Source organism: Leptinotarsa decemlineata, unplaced genomic scaffold (assembly GCF_025532065.1).
Source record: "Leptinotarsa decemlineata unplaced genomic scaffold, Ldec_3_MD MMD2_tig00078422_RagTag_RagTag, whole genome shotgun sequence".
NCBI lineage: Eukaryota > Metazoa > Arthropoda > Insecta > Coleoptera > Chrysomelidae > Leptinotarsa > Leptinotarsa decemlineata.
The window spans coordinates 19,998,875-20,014,393 of NW_027412747.1; the positions used below are offsets into that span (position 1 = coordinate 19,998,875).

Sequence of the window (15,519 nt, forward strand, 5' to 3'; positions counted from 1 at the left end):
TTAAGTTGAGAAAGTTGTGTTCTATCCTAATTTTATTTCATTTAAGTTTACAAAAGTTTGTCCGAACATAAAGGATCCAGATACAAAGAAAAATGTATTTGAACCCAATATTGTGAGCATATAGTTTCTTGAATTGTTCTATATCATTCATTGTTCATAAAAAACGACTACCACTCATTCATGTATTGCTGAATTTGTTCCAAAGTCTTTCCTTTAGTTTCTGGTACCAAGTAGAAAGATAATATACTGGAGACTAGATTAGAAACACCAAAAAGTAGAAATGGGGCGTACAGACCAAATTTTATAGAGAGAACCTGAAACAAGACAGTCGAAAATAGAATTGAAATCCCGAACACTACGACAAGTAAGGTCATAGCCTTTGCCTTGATACTTGTGGAAAACAACTCCCCCATCATCAGTGTTGGTACTATACAAACTCCGTAAGAATTGAAGAGTACGTATAGTAACATCCCTGTTATAGGAATCCATCCAGAATTCATTTTCATGGAAATTTCCTGTTCCATATAGAAATATACAGACAAAGCAATCAAAATTATACCAGAGGGTATCAATGAACCGATGTAGGATTTTCTCCGACCTAACTTATCATTAAACAATGAGGCAAGAGTATTCAACAACAACCAGAAACCTATAAAACATATAGACGAAATTTCTGGGCTGATGTCACTTCCCGATTCCTCAAAAATTGTTTGGGTACACGTGAGAGCGACTACAATTCCGCTCATGTTTTGTGAGAATCTCATGAAAATAGCGGCTATGAGAGCTTTTCTGTTAGTCGGAATGACGAACAAACTTGTCCATGTTCCACGTTCTGACATTTGTCTATCAACGTCCGCTTTGAGTTGGAGCAGATCTTCTTCCACATCAGATTTTCTGGTGAGAGTTTTCAGACTTCTTCGAGCATTAACTGTATCGTCTTTCATCAATAAATAGTACGGAGACTCTGGTAAAATGAAGTATGTTGTCGATAATGAAGTAGATAATATAACGCCGATCAGAGATGAGATTTTAACGCTGAGATAACTGCCAATTATGGTGATTGCAAATTCTCCCACATAGTACAAGATGGTTAGAGAGTTTCCCCAGGTCCCCCTCACTGTTGGGGAGGCTACTTCCCCTATGTACATAGGGAGTGCAGTGAAAATTATCCCATCTCCAACACCTTCCAATATTCTGGCAGCATAAATTAAGTACAAATTCGTAGATATCGCTGGGAGTGCCCATGCTAGTATCTGAGGAATGTACACTATGAAAAGCGTTTTTTTTCTTCCGATGGTATCGCTCAGAGTGGATGCAACTAGACATGTAATCATCATTGCCACTGGTGGTAATATTGTGAAGGGGAGAACTTCGCCTTCGTCGATGTCGTAGTTTTCATCCTTTATGATTTTTGGGGTGTAAGGGGATGGCCAAGACATCAGCATTCCATTGCTGACACATGATAAACAGGCTGGAACAAAAATAATTGACGTGAGAGTTGCATGACAAATAAATTAACGTTGAATACAGGGTCTTTCACGATGAGTGTTCGTTAGGAATATGTGAGGAACGATTCAAAATAAAACCTTGAAATTTTGTGGTAGTGAAATCTAAAGTAAATGGAACTTCAAACGTTCAAGCCAGTCTCTATATACCTACACAGTAGGTTTAATGGACTGACGCCTATCAGAAAACAACTACTCCCCTGGCTAATACCACGAAGGGCGTTGGATTATATCCGACAGGCGTCAGTGCAGGAATTTTCACAGAAAATGTCCTGCATATGCAATTGGCAATACAACTGAAAGAGTCGACCTTCAATTATGGAACGGGCACACTTGCAGACCGGTTTCGGGCTTATTAGCCACTCATCATTAGCCAAGTGTGCCCGTTCCATAATTGAAGGTCGACTCTTTCAGTTGTATTGCCAATTGCATATGCAGGACATTTTCTGTGAAAATTCCTGCACTGACGCCTGTCGGATATAATCCAACGCCCTTCGTGGTATTAGCCAGGGGAGTAGTTGTTTTCTGATAGGCGTCAGTCCATTAAACGTACTGTGAAGGTATATAGCGACTGGCATGAACGTTTGAAGTTCCATTTACTTTAGATTTGTTTATGGCCAGTCTTCAAGCATTGCCCACTGACTAATAAGAAAGTTTGTGGTAGTGTGTTTTACGAAATGACCTTCTCAAATAGGATATTTTCAACTTACGGTCTCTTTCCGTTATACCGGAAGTTGAGGGCAACTTCCTTATTTCAAATGAATCTTCCTGTATTTTATTACATTTTTAAATTTCTCAGCACATTTTAGGCCCGCTTCGTATAACAATGTCTATACCCAAATTTGTTAGTTTTCGAGATATTAATTTTTTTTAGAAAAATATGACAGTTACAGCACCACCCCGAAAAAATCATAACTCATAGACAGTAACAGTTGAAGATGTGAAATTATCTCACCTTATCATCATCACACCTTAAGCATCAAGTCATGACCTGGTCCATCGAATTTTCGAAAATAATTTACAGGGTGGTCGAATTTTCCATCTAAAACATAACATCGAGAAAACTGATGAAACACAATTTTTTCAAATAGAAACCATACACTATTCTATTAATTTTGGATACTAAGGAAAAAAGATATCACGTTCATGAAGAATATCCTATACCTAAAATACACCCCTGGGAAGATATATCCGATTTTGGGAAATATTTGAAATGTAAATAATTCGAAGCAATACCAAACCAAGGAAGCTTTGAAAACAAATGAAGTTACAACAAATATGTCAAAATTTGATGCGATATGATTGATGTGTATTTCGTAGTTTTCTATTTGTGTGCAAAATGTCTCGTTTGGGGTATTCTAATGAAGATTTCGTGATTTCGGATCTTTTCTTCTATCAACAGAAAAAACACTTGTAAGCAATGAGGACATCGAAGTGTTGGCCTACTTCACAGCCTATCCAGAAAAATCGTTGAAAGACGCAGAAAAGTCACTTAGGATTTCATGTTCGTCAATAAACCGGATTTTAATCAAACATTAGAGGCGTCTCTTCAAATATCACCAGGTTCAAAATCTGAAACCTCACGACTTACCTTACAACCGTCATTTTTGGGCAGCAGAAAATCCATTCATGGAGTTTTAATGTTTTTCGCGCAATAAAGGAAGACCGAATTTTATGTTTATATCTTAATTGCTATGTATCATACTGTAAAAGTGTTTGCAAATTGGATTATTTCCCCTGTTTTGTTTTATGTAGTTTTTTATGGTACTTCCTTTTTTATATTCTATCCTGTACAAAGATAAGAGAAGAATATTCTCGCAGGGAATGTATAAAATTTTATTCACATCAGAGTAATAAATAGTTTATAATTTATGGTAGCGGTTGTTCATATTAACTTCCTTCATCAACCCATAAATAACATTAATGAAAAAAAATTTAATAGCGATAGATACTCGCATATAATTATGAATGTGGTTGGTGAATCCATAAGGCATGTTTCTGAACAATATCGTTTCAAGTAATGGTATTAGATGAATGGATCCCCTGCACATACTACTGATACTGTTGCTGGGTTGTTGAATGGAATGTTCGAAAATCAGTGACATTGCTACAATGGGCTATTTAAATTTCCTCATCGCTCTCCAGACCTGACGCCACTGGATATATTCTGTGGATATATTCAAAGAAAATGTTTATGCGGATTCTGTGAGTGATGAAGAAAACATGAAACGTAGAGTTCTGAGAGCTTTCAATAATTTGATTCCTGACTTCATACAGAAAGCTACAAATAGTGCAAAATAGAATATATTCTTGTTTAGAACAAAACGGCAATGTCTTTGAACATCTGTTGAAATGAAGCACAATATTATTTGAATTTAAAGAAATTAAGTTAAATTCTAAAATAAAAGTTAAATCTAACCTTTTTTTATGTAAACATAATAAAATTACTGTATTCGATATCAATGAACGAAGATATAATTTATCTCTCTGATAGTATTATATTTCAATCCCAGGGGTGTATTTTAGGTATAGGACATTCTTGATGAATTTGATATCTTTTTTTTCGTAGTATCCAAAAATAATAGAATAGTGTATGGTTTCCATTTGAAAAAATCGTGTTTCATCATGTTTCGACCACCCGGTGAATTATTTTCGAAAATTCGATAGACCTGTTCATGACTTCATGCATAAGGTGTGATTCTGCAAAATTTCACATTTTCAACTGTTACTGTCTATGGGTTATGATTTTTTCGGGGTAGTGCTGTAACTGTCAAATTTTTCAGGAAAAAATTAATATCTCGAAAACTAACAAATTCGGGTATAGGCATTATTATACAAAGTGATCTTGAAATGTGCTGAGAAAATAAAAAATGTAATGAAATACAGGGTGTTTCATTTGAAATAAGGAAGTTGCCCTCAATTTCCGGTTTAACGGAAAGAGACCGTAATTTGAAAATATTTCAGCTAAGAAGACCATTTTGTAAAACCCACTAGCACAAAATTTCAAGTTTTCATTTTGAATCGTTCTCCATATATGCCTAACGAACGCTTGTCGTGAAAGACCCTGTATAGTATGGAGTTGACTCCATGTTGATTTCATGTCTAACTAAACTACAAATAGAAAAGAAGGTACCTTTGACCATAGAAATCAATGTATGGAAAACAAATTATTGAAATAAACCAAAATCTCTCTCACCTATTATAATAGTAAAAACCTGTGGCCAACTTTTGCCCACATTTTTATCACTCATATCTTTGCTAGCATTTTCACATATTTTCAGCTCTTTGACCGTCATGTTCAGTTGATAATTCGTTGGAATATATTACGTGATAGTGGCACACAAAGTGGTACTGCTGCTGTCAGTTTTCGTTCAAAATTCAGAAATCGTTCAGGACTGGCTTAAAATTTCAGTAACGTAAATAATACTCTAGCTATCGAAAGTTTTTTTCTGCGAGGCTAGTAATTAAGAATGATTAGAACTCAGTTACAAAAATTGTCGAGCCATAAATGAACTTGAATTGTTTAAGTTCTTAAAAATATGAATAATATGAAATCAATTGAGAAAAATAACTTGACCTTTGGATAATGTCATCGAACATTATTAATTTTCTGCTTTTATTTGCTTCAAAACAAAAATATTATTCCAAGTTGATAATGATTTCCATGCTAATAAGGTGATTGGGACCTGTCGGCTTTCAAGCGATCTCTTATAGTATGATCCTTGCTTTCGCGGACGAGGTTATCATGCGTTTCTGTAGGCTAAAAATAATTTCACTGAGGATACACTACAAAAATCTATTCCGATATATTTCTTTATTGTTGACCGGTTTCGGATATTACACCATTTTCAAAACTAACTGATTAACTGAAACCGGTCAACAATAAAGAAATATACTTAGTGGAAAATAGACAAAAGTGTGTTTTTGTAGTGTATCAGTGAACATGAATTTCCACAAATAAACAAGTCGTCAATCGAAGAAGTAAAAATTATTTATTTTTTATTTACTAGTTCAGATTGGCTCGAGAAAATTAAAAAAAATATTGAACATTTCAAAATCTTTTATTTGAAACATCCATTGAAAATAACATAACATAAATGATTATATTGAAACTTTTTCGTAGATTTCACGTCCTTCCTTTCCTTCGCCCTTTTTAGCCATGCCTGAATCGACAGTTCCGTTTCCTGTCGTGATTTGGACATGTTTGCCTTCTCAGCAGAACCTGAAAATAATTTAAATTGCCTATTCAAAATGAATGGTAGATGATCAATATGAAAATCCAATCTGTATTAAATTATTATAGATATCTAATGTAGGTGGTGTCTAAATAATATACGAGTATACTCACTTATGATACGAGCTGCATTTTCCTTCACTTCTTCGTACTGTCAACTAGTGGCTTCAACACATTTGGCTGTTTGTTCTCATGATGAAGCTGCGGACGGCGGAATAACTGTATAGGGAGCAGATTGCGAATGCCGTTTAGCACGCATATGTTTGTTTAAGTTTGACCTAGACATTATGAATTCACTAACCTTTTAGCTTTTTAGTATTCAGTAAGATAAAGTGCAAACGTTAATAAGTCAACCACAATCACTAAAACAGTCGAGTAAGAGTAACACGAATGACAATGACATTGACATTCACGCGTCACACAACAACACAGAACCAACGGAACCAACTGTTCACAACTATTAGATCATGTAGGCTACGCTACGCTATATTATTATTCCTCGCAAACATACGCTATATATGATCTAAAACTGAACTAATAGTTTTAGATCTGTTGGTTTTAATCATTGATTAATGGACAGTTCAGTGATCTGAACTGCATTACTTACCTTTTTTATCATTTCTTTCAGAAAATGTCGACACTGAATAAATCAAAATATCGAAAAAGCGAAGCAACCAAAGGTGAAGAATGTAATAATTGAAATCGACCAGACTTCCGTGCAGCCGACAGTAAAATGCAACAAGACGCGTTCTGTGGTTGGTGACTCTGATGGCGGGAAGTTTAACATTGTCATTTTAAACGATCGCATGCAAATTGAGTTAAAAATGCGTTGATAATTGGCCCACCCTAATTCCAAGTCCTTTGGCAACTGAACCAACACAGTTCAGTAGTTCATAAAATTGCATTATACAATCTGCCCCAAAAGTTATTAACTAAAGTCCAAAACTCCACAATTTGAAATCAGTCTTGCGCGTAAGCACATGTTACGCATGACTTCGTGTTTCATGTATCAATTTGGAAATTGAAAATCACGTAATGTAATTCCTAAAAGTCCATTCTCGAGATATCAATGTTTGAAATTGTTCTTTGATATGACCTATATGACCTTGATACCTATATGTTGGATAACTTCACACACAGTTTTGGCATTACCTTCATATGTTCTACTGCTTATTGATGGTTTAATAATGTTATAACAACGTCATGCTGAATGAGACGTTTTTTGTATAATAAATAATATATATATGTATATATATATATATATATATATATATATATATATATATATATATATATATATATATATATATATATATATATATAATAAATATATATATATATATATATATATATATATATATATATATATATATATATATATATATATATATTTCAATATTAAATTCTACAAAAAAGATTTGAAGCTTTATATCTTCTATAAATTATCTGCGAGCGCTTTCGACAGTTGGTAGTACTGTCATCTTCTAGGCACCCTTCAAAGTCAGTTTGAAGGGTGCCATTGGAAGATTCGTCGAAAATTATTTCCCACCATGAAAAGTAGAAATCAATTTCGTTTGGTCGATCCGACCAACCGATAGACTAGGTAAAGTACCTAGAATGGACATTCTAGGGACATATATTTCTGTACGTTGTCACACGGCAAAACAGCCTATTTACGACGACAAAAGTCAAAAAAACAAAGTTTTATTTTGAATAAAATTTTAATACCAAACCGGTCTCAAATATCCCTTATATCCAATACAAAATTAGGTTTTTTTCTAGAAATGCCCTAATCCATGGGGCAGGTAGCCAAACTTTGAGTTTTTTCATCACCCTTATACTCGGCTCATCAGTTCTGTCCCAACCGTAGTGTCGATTTGTTGTGTTTTTGTGAAGTTATAGTGCAATATGGATATTTTACCTTGTGGTAAGTACATTGTAATTTCAATATAATTATGTAGTTATAGAAATATCCTAGTGAAATATTCGAACATATCCGTTGAATGCACATTTTTTTTTGTTGTTTGCCTTAGTTTGACTAGATTTTCAAAAAAAGTTCCACATTGTTCCGGTTAGAAAAAGTGAACAACCATAACCCACGTGTCTGAATTTTAGTTCGCAATAGTTTTTAGCACCCTTTTTTGCCACATTTTCACATAATTGTCATTTTTCACAGGTAGTCCGACAGTCGATGGCGCTGTGGCGTTGCCGAAAATAACCAGAAAAGAACTGTTCTTGATACTGAGGAGCGAAAGTTTGTTCAAGTCATCGATACCTAAGTGCAATAAACGATTGTTTGATTATATTGTCGACAAATACAACATTGAGGATTGTCTATCAACAACAGAAAAAGCATTGAGAATTAAAATAAAAGTTAGAGACACTGAGAGCCCGCTCATCTGTTGCGAATATCTCAGAACGAACCCAGCTACTAGAGCTCTTCTGTTGCTCGGGATCATGAACAAATGTTTCCAAGTCCCTTGTTCTGACATCTGTCTTTCGACATCAGCTCTGAGCTGCATGAAATCGTCCTCGACGTTCAGCTTCCTGGTGAGCGTCAGCAGAATTTTGCGAGCACTTGTTTCATCTCCTTTCATGAGTTTGTAGTAAAGTGATTCTGGCAGCAGAAAACAAGTAGACAATAGTAGAATTGGTACTATAATACAGATCAGTGAGACACTTTGTATGCTGAAGTAGCTACCGATGACGGTGATGAAAAATTCTCCTGTGTAGTAAGTGAGAGGTAAAGCATTTCCCCAGGTACCCCTGACTTTTGGAGGGGCAACTTCTCCTATTTACATGGGGACACTACTGAATATATATTATCCCATCTCCCACACCTGATAGAATTCTCGCAGCGTATATGGCATACACGTTTCTGGACACCGCTGGTAGTGTCCAAGAAAATGCTTGAGTTATGATGACCAGAAGCAATGTTCGTTTTCTTCTAATACAGTCGTTTAGGGATGATGAAGCCAAACAAGTGACAATCATTGCTACAGGTGGTAAAGTGGTGAAAAACGAGGCCATCGTTTCATCAATATCGTAGTTTTCTGTGTCTTCTACAATCTTCGGAGTGAAGGGAGATGGCAAGAGAACAGCATTCTGTTATTAAGAGATGACAAACATGCTGGAAATAAAAAATGTGACATTACTCTGATGAGAAGCATATAATAATAATTATTATTATTATAACCTTTAAGTTTGGAGTGTCCACATGACAGAATGGTACTGGATGTATCAGTCATCAGGTCGCCTGTCATGAGGAGTTCGGATCCCCTTCTCTGCATGGTCCGTGACCATGATAGAGCAGGAATTGAATAATTTCTCTTTAGGGCAGCTGCCCGAGCAGCCGGTGAACTCGTTTAGTTTTCGACACTGAACGAGGTGACCACAACTCTGTCACCGAGTTGGAACCCGTTCAGCAAAAAGCTTATATAAAAGCCGCAGAGATCACCTCACTTCTGCGGAAACACAAGGATAAGCCAATGCAAGGGGTCTTCTTCAATAACATTGAAGACCTTGGCTTCTCAAAGCGCCTGACTTTCGCTTGCCTTTGGTCGAGTGGGCTGAAGTCGGAAACCAAGGGGTTCATCATGGCTTGCCAGGATGGTGTTTTCAACACCTTAGTCTACCGCAGTCGCGTGATGGGTATAGAGGTTCCTGGCACAAGGTGCAGGACCCTAATACACTTGCTATCAGCATGTCCAGCATATGCGGTCTTGGCCTACATTCATCAACATAACGTGACCCTGAGAGTGCTATATTATTATTTACGACACTCTTACGGTATTGACGAGACACTGGTGTTGCCCTACGCTCCAGAGGACATTGAACCATTGTGGGAAACGAGAAGTTCCGAATTTATTGGAACTATTCGTTCCCCCACCCCCAGGCTCATACAAGCTAATAAGCCTGATGTAGTCCTTCTCGACCATCAGAGCAAAACGATATTTGTCGTGTAGTTTTCAGCTCCTGACGAGATGAATATCGTCCGAAAAGAAGAGAAATTTTCGAATCAATCGCGTTACTACGTTTTATATTGATATTTTAGATTTATTCATGAATTTTAGTATTATTCGAGAGCTTTCACCTTTCCCCTCTCTCTGCTTCACCGATTTATAAAAACTCCCTCTAAAGACTCCTTCTGTTTTTCCGCTTGGTCAGAGGTTTCCATATGTTTTGTGTCTCTACGCTAGCTTGGCGGTATGCGTCGTTGGACAACATATATGCAGCTTCTTTGAATTTCATGTTGAACTACTGTTTATCCTTGTGGAAGATCTCAGTTCGGAACCACTTGTTATGTTTATGGGTCTAAACATGCTCTGCTATTCTCGATATGCTGGTTTCTCTTCTCTGTGTCTTTATATTGTGCCCGGCAGTGCGAATTTTCAAAGGACTCTCAGTTTCACCGATACAGGATTCGCGGCACTCACAGGGAATCCAGTAAATGCAATTATTGGAATCGCAGTCCGCGTTTGGTGCCCTAGTTTTCGTGAGGCTGCTACGGTTGGTGTTTCCGGATCTGGAGCAGGTTCTGATATTGTACTAGGACCCACGTTTTTATCCTTTCCGACAATTCTCTGACATGAGGAAGGGCAGGCACTGGTTGTACTAACATTCGAAACATCGTGGAGTAACTTGTTTGATGCCCTTGACAGAAGAAAAGTGGATCTGCAAGCTAAAGCAGATGACCTGGTCATCCTGTCAAGGTCCACGTTGTGGAGTGTAGCTTGTAAGAACCTCCAAAGTACGATGGATGTTGTTTACAGTTGGCGTCTGAGGGAGCAGATGTCTGTCAACACCAGCAAAACTGTGATAATCTCCTTCACCAAGACGAGAAAGTTTGATGATTCAGCGCCACTTTCTCTCAATGGTGAGGTCATTCCATTTAGAACGGAGGTGGAATATCTTGGCATTGTTTTTGATGAAGAACTCACCTGGAACACTTACTAACTTGGAAAAAGTTTTACACAAAGCTAGACTGTATTTATGGACATGTCGAAGAATTCGTGGTAAAATATGGGATTCAGTTCCCAAACAAATCTATTAGATTTATGTGATGATCATCAGACCAATGATCACCCATGGTGCAATTGCCTGGTGGCCGAAGGCTTTACAGAAAACGGCTCAGGCGAAGTTCTCTGGCTTACAGAAACAAACTTGTCTGGTCATCAGTAATGCCATCAGTACCTACCACACCGTCAGCGGCCATAGAGATCTTTTTATATCTACCTCCTATCCACATTTTTCTGGAAAGAGAGACTAGATGGGCTGCATATAGACTTGTGCACATTGCCATATGCACAAAATCAATTCAATGCAGAGTGCAACAGACTGTTTGTTGAAACTGGAAGTCACAGCATTCAGTAAATGACCTCTGACTTTATGCCTCCAAATGTCAAGTTCGAACTGCCTTATACAGTTCCCGAACAAAGAGGACTGGATCCTCCGAGAGAAAGAAATGTTAATAGCAAATAGTTGTTGGTTCACAGATGGATCAAAAACACCTTCAGGTTCTAGTGCAAGTATTTTCAGTAGCAGACCCAGGACAAAGATATCAACCTGTCTAGGGACCTGTGCGACTGTATATCAAGCGGAAATTTACACTATTGAATTGTGTTGTTGTTGTTGTTGTTGTTGGATTATAGTAGGGATGAACTACGATGTCCAACAGGTCTTCTCACAGTATGTGTCGCCTCTATTTAGAAAATGATGGAACAGCAGAGCACATACGTCTGCCTGCACCGCTGGTGACCGAATCAGGTTTGTTCAGTATGGTAGGACCGTATTCTTACTATTAACCATACAAACTACTAATTTGCCTTCGTTAAGAAGCTGGGTTTATTTGGTCGAGTGTGAATAGGTGTGAGCCACAATAAACCCTTGCGGGTTGCGGTGGAGAGTCGAATAGAACCACTCACTTTGGACCTAACCTAACCTAACTTGTTTGGAAATCTCTTAAAATTTTTATTTTCATTTTTATATTTTATCTTGATTTTCTTATTCGTTTTAATGTATTTTCATTTCAGGTTTCATTACCTAATAAAATCAATATTTTAGTTATTCATTCTGGTCTCATTTGTTTTTTCATACATTTCGAATCATATTAATATACCAAATTAGACATAGGAAGTCCGAACTAGTGAAATTAAATATGAAACATTATCAACCCCTCTCAAACACATATCAAAGAAAATGACAAGAACTTGTTCAGGTGATCACGGACAACATTTTAAGCATGTCTCGTGATTTATAAATTTGTTTTGTGTCCATGATATATTTTTTGTTTCATTGAAAGTGTTCAGCTTTCATTTCCAATATCAGGAACAAAGTTCCATGTTGATATCGTTTTATAATATCGCTTTTCAACATCATTATGGACCAAGCATAGTAAGATTCCTCTCCAATAATCTGATGATGAAGTTCGATGAAATTGAATTTTCTCAGAATACATTCTCAATATTTTGACACAATTTTTAGTGAATTTTCAATAAATCTTCATCCTATTACGTTTTTTTTTCATTATCATTACACTTCAATATGAAATACTCAATTAATTCATAAAATTACGACTTTATGTCACGAATACGTAAAATTTATTGATGTCATCAATGACAGTACATCATTGATGTCATGATGATTTGATTTGATCCCAGCCGTAGAAATCTTGTTTGAACTGAAAGGGGTTTATTGTTAGAAGAAAATAATATGAGGCAAAAGAAGGTTTTGGCTTTTTATTTCTCTATCTTCATACAAAAAAATGTGGGAATCTTTTACGTTCTTCTGTATGAAGATGGAGAAGTAGAAAGACAAAACCTTCCTTCCCCAAAAGTTGATCCGTCCTGAAAATATACAAATTTCAATTCACATAAATATTTACTACAAATCTCGCCCACCTATGAGAATAGCCAAAACTTGTGGCCAACTTTTTCCTGCATTCTTCAAATCTGCTTCTAGCCGGTAGTCCCCAAAAGTCCTCATTATATTCACTCTCATATTGAAGTAATCTAAATCACGTTGACACGATGTAACACAAGCCCAAACTACAACTATCGCTCATGTTGTTTTCGAAACTGCAACTAATTATTTTAAATATTCATTTCACGATAACTGAATGCACGAACGAAAAGTCTGGCGATATTCTCAATTATTTATATTACTCACTTTTGGCAGGAAAAATCGGTAGTGTAATCGTTTTGCACGAAATAATTATCAGTGACGTAGAAAAGAATCCTGAAAAAAGGTTGCTTGGATGAGAGGATCAATTTTTTCTTTAAAAAACGATTGTTTTCGATTGCCGAAGTTTCGAATTTAATCAAATTTTTCTTCAGGGCTCAAAAAGTAGTTTATTATTGTTGATTCAATTCAATTCAATTTATTTGGAATATGTTTATATACAATTTACTAATATTATGGTTAAGACCACTAGGAGTTTGAGGAAAGCAGCCTAAGCGCAGGTGGTTTGTAATGTGCTTCCGTGTGTCTCCCCGTGGAAGTACTTTAAAAATATATCATGCACAGAAGTAATGAAATATTAAATAACTGTTGCTGTTGTATAAGTGAATAGATAGAGGAAGCTGGTATATTTTATGAAAATAAGTACCTATAATTATGTATACATCTAGGTTTACATAATATTAGAAATAGGTACACATACACTGAAAGACACATTAAAAGATTAGAAAATGTACTGAGTGATATTTCTGGGTTAATGGGTATGTTTGAATAAACTGTTTATACGGGTATTATTAACAATTATGAATTCTTTTGTATTTTTTTATACTTAAAAAATGTGGTATTGATCTTCATTTCAAGAGGAACCATATTATACAGTTTTGGAGCGAAATAGTAGACTGAACGTTGGATATGACTTTTTTTGTAAAGGGGTATATCAATGGAAAAAATATGTACATTTCTGGTGTACTTTGTATTTGCCTTAGAATAATTGATATTGTTCGAGTATATCCATATAAGACAGTGGTGTGCATACAAACTTCTTATATCAAGCAGATTAGTTTCAGAATAGAGTTTTTCTGTATCAAATTGTTTTTTTTCAACATTATTTTTAAAACTGTATTCTGGAGCACCTGTACAATATTTAGCACATTCTCAAACATTCCACCCCACACGTATAACTGACTCAACAAGAGATTTGTGAAAAATAATTAAACTTTTTTGTGAGTATATTCCTGAGTTCAAACATTTTATAGCTGAAATGTCTAAGTCTTTTTATTATATATTGCAAATGTTCATCCCATCTCAGATGTTGGTCCATTACAACTCCTAAATACTTTTAGTTGAGTTACTTTTTCAATATATGGACATTCACAAATGATTTCAGAACACTTTGGCATATGTAAATAAATTTTTTGTTGGACAAGTTGGTGGTTGCTCAGAAGAGTGAAAGTAATAAATTTCGATTTTTCAACATTAAGGTTGAGAAGATTGTTACTTAACCAAATTTGTATTTTACCCAAACACTCTTCTGCTACTTTATATACCTGTTGCCATGTATCACCTGTACAGATAATTGCAGTATCGTCAGCATATGATATGAGGTGCCCTTTGAAATCATTTATGCGACTTAAACTATTAATATATGCTAAAAATAGTATTGGGCCTAAAACGGTACCTTGAGGCACGCCACTAGAGATTTTAGCCAGTTCACTAATAGTGTTCACTATTTTGACCCGTTGGGTTCAACAAGAAAGATAATCTGTAAAAACATTATTTGCTGGTCCTCGTATTCCATATAAATTCAGTTTATTTAAGCGTGCTTCATGAGAAATTGTATCAAAGGCCTTGGCCACATCAAGAAAAATTGCAATACACTTTTTTGAATTGTCTAAGACATCCGATGCTTGCCTAAATAAATCAGCTACAGCTAGTTCAGTATTACTTCCATTAATGAATCCATATTTCCTTTCTGTTAACACCTCATTTTTTTGAAAAAATTCCAGTAGGCGAATTTTGATGGCATGTTCCAAAATCTTCGCAAAATTATCTATTACAAAAATTGGTCGATAGTTGCTGGGATTGGATTTATCACCAGATTTAAAAACGGGAGTGGCTATGGAATATTTCCATTGCAGTGGTATTTTGCCAGTTTTGAATATTAAATTGATTATATAGACAAGGCGTTGACCAAATACAGGTGTAGAGAAAATCTACTTAATGTCATAAGGACTACTAGAAGAAAGGAGTAGTTGTTTCGACCCGCCAGATGGCATGTCTAGGGATTCACGTTTCGTAGTGTCGAATAAACAACGAACGCACCAAGTGGTGAGGGATGGTGAGAACAGCACACATTAACCGATCTGCTCTCGGAACATGAAAGAAAATATCCTTCAGCTGATTGAAAGTTAGAGGTCGACATCCGATTGTTTATTTTCTGATGACAGATGAAAATACTAAAGTTCACCACCAGCGCAAATAGACGATCCAAGGCTTGAAAATATATAAATACAACGGTGAAAATATATAACTAAAGTGATTATACTCTTCAGTAACAGATGAGTAAATGTAGTAATATATAATACAATTTTATAATAGAAATACATATACACATCATGTAAAATTGTCTCTTTCGATTTACAGGAATCCTACTAGTAGTGCAAGATGTAGAAGACAGTGTGCTCTACATGATAGAGTACAATTATATGACATTTTAAAGGTAGGTAAGAAACATAATTTATATTCTACAACACCACTAATTCCTTTTTTCCTTTTCAAAGATTGGTGGAGCATTATTATGGTCCACATATGAAAAACATGAAC

At 35.7% G+C, this 15,519-nt stretch overlaps 1 protein-coding gene and 1 long non-coding RNA gene across 3 annotated transcripts; both read right to left on the bottom strand.

Annotated features, from left to right (window-relative positions):
• Positions 1 to 14: 14 nt before the first annotated feature.
• Positions 15 to 12,873, bottom strand: LOC111502602 (trehalose transporter 1-like protein). 2 transcript variants are annotated; one of them, XM_074186060.1, is made up of 2 exons: positions 12,639 to 12,873; positions 15 to 1,471 (listed from the first exon to the last, which is right to left on the bottom strand). In XM_074186060.1, exons 1-2 carry the CDS (start codon positions 12,736 to 12,738, stop codon positions 168 to 170), a joined length of 1,404 nt encoding a protein of 467 aa, XP_074042161.1. In that variant the 5' UTR covers positions 12,739 to 12,873; the 3' UTR covers positions 15 to 167. The 2 variants fall into 2 exon arrangements, with proteins under 2 accessions (XP_074042161.1, XP_023012481.2); XM_023156713.2 differs by lacking the exon at positions 12,639 to 12,873 and adding an exon at positions 4,702 to 5,047.
• LOC111502590 (uncharacterized) lies at positions 5,548 to 6,242 on the bottom strand. Its single transcript, XR_012468276.1, has 2 exons — positions 5,854 to 6,242; positions 5,548 to 5,727 (listed from the first exon to the last, which is right to left on the bottom strand). It is a non-coding gene; the product is annotated as an uncharacterized lncRNA (long non-coding RNA).
• Positions 12,874 to 15,519: the final 2,646 nt, after the last annotated feature.

Excerpts from the sequence above, each read along its gene's own strand:
- LOC111502602 (XM_074186060.1), bottom strand. The coding sequence starts at position 12,738 with ATGAGAGTGAATATAATGAGGACTTTTGGGGACTACCGGCTAGAAGCA. Across the intron at positions 1,472-12,638 it reads AGTTTTGGCTATTCTCATAG|CCTGTTTATCATGTGTCAGC; the intron begins GTGGGCGAGATT and ends TTTTTGTTCCAG.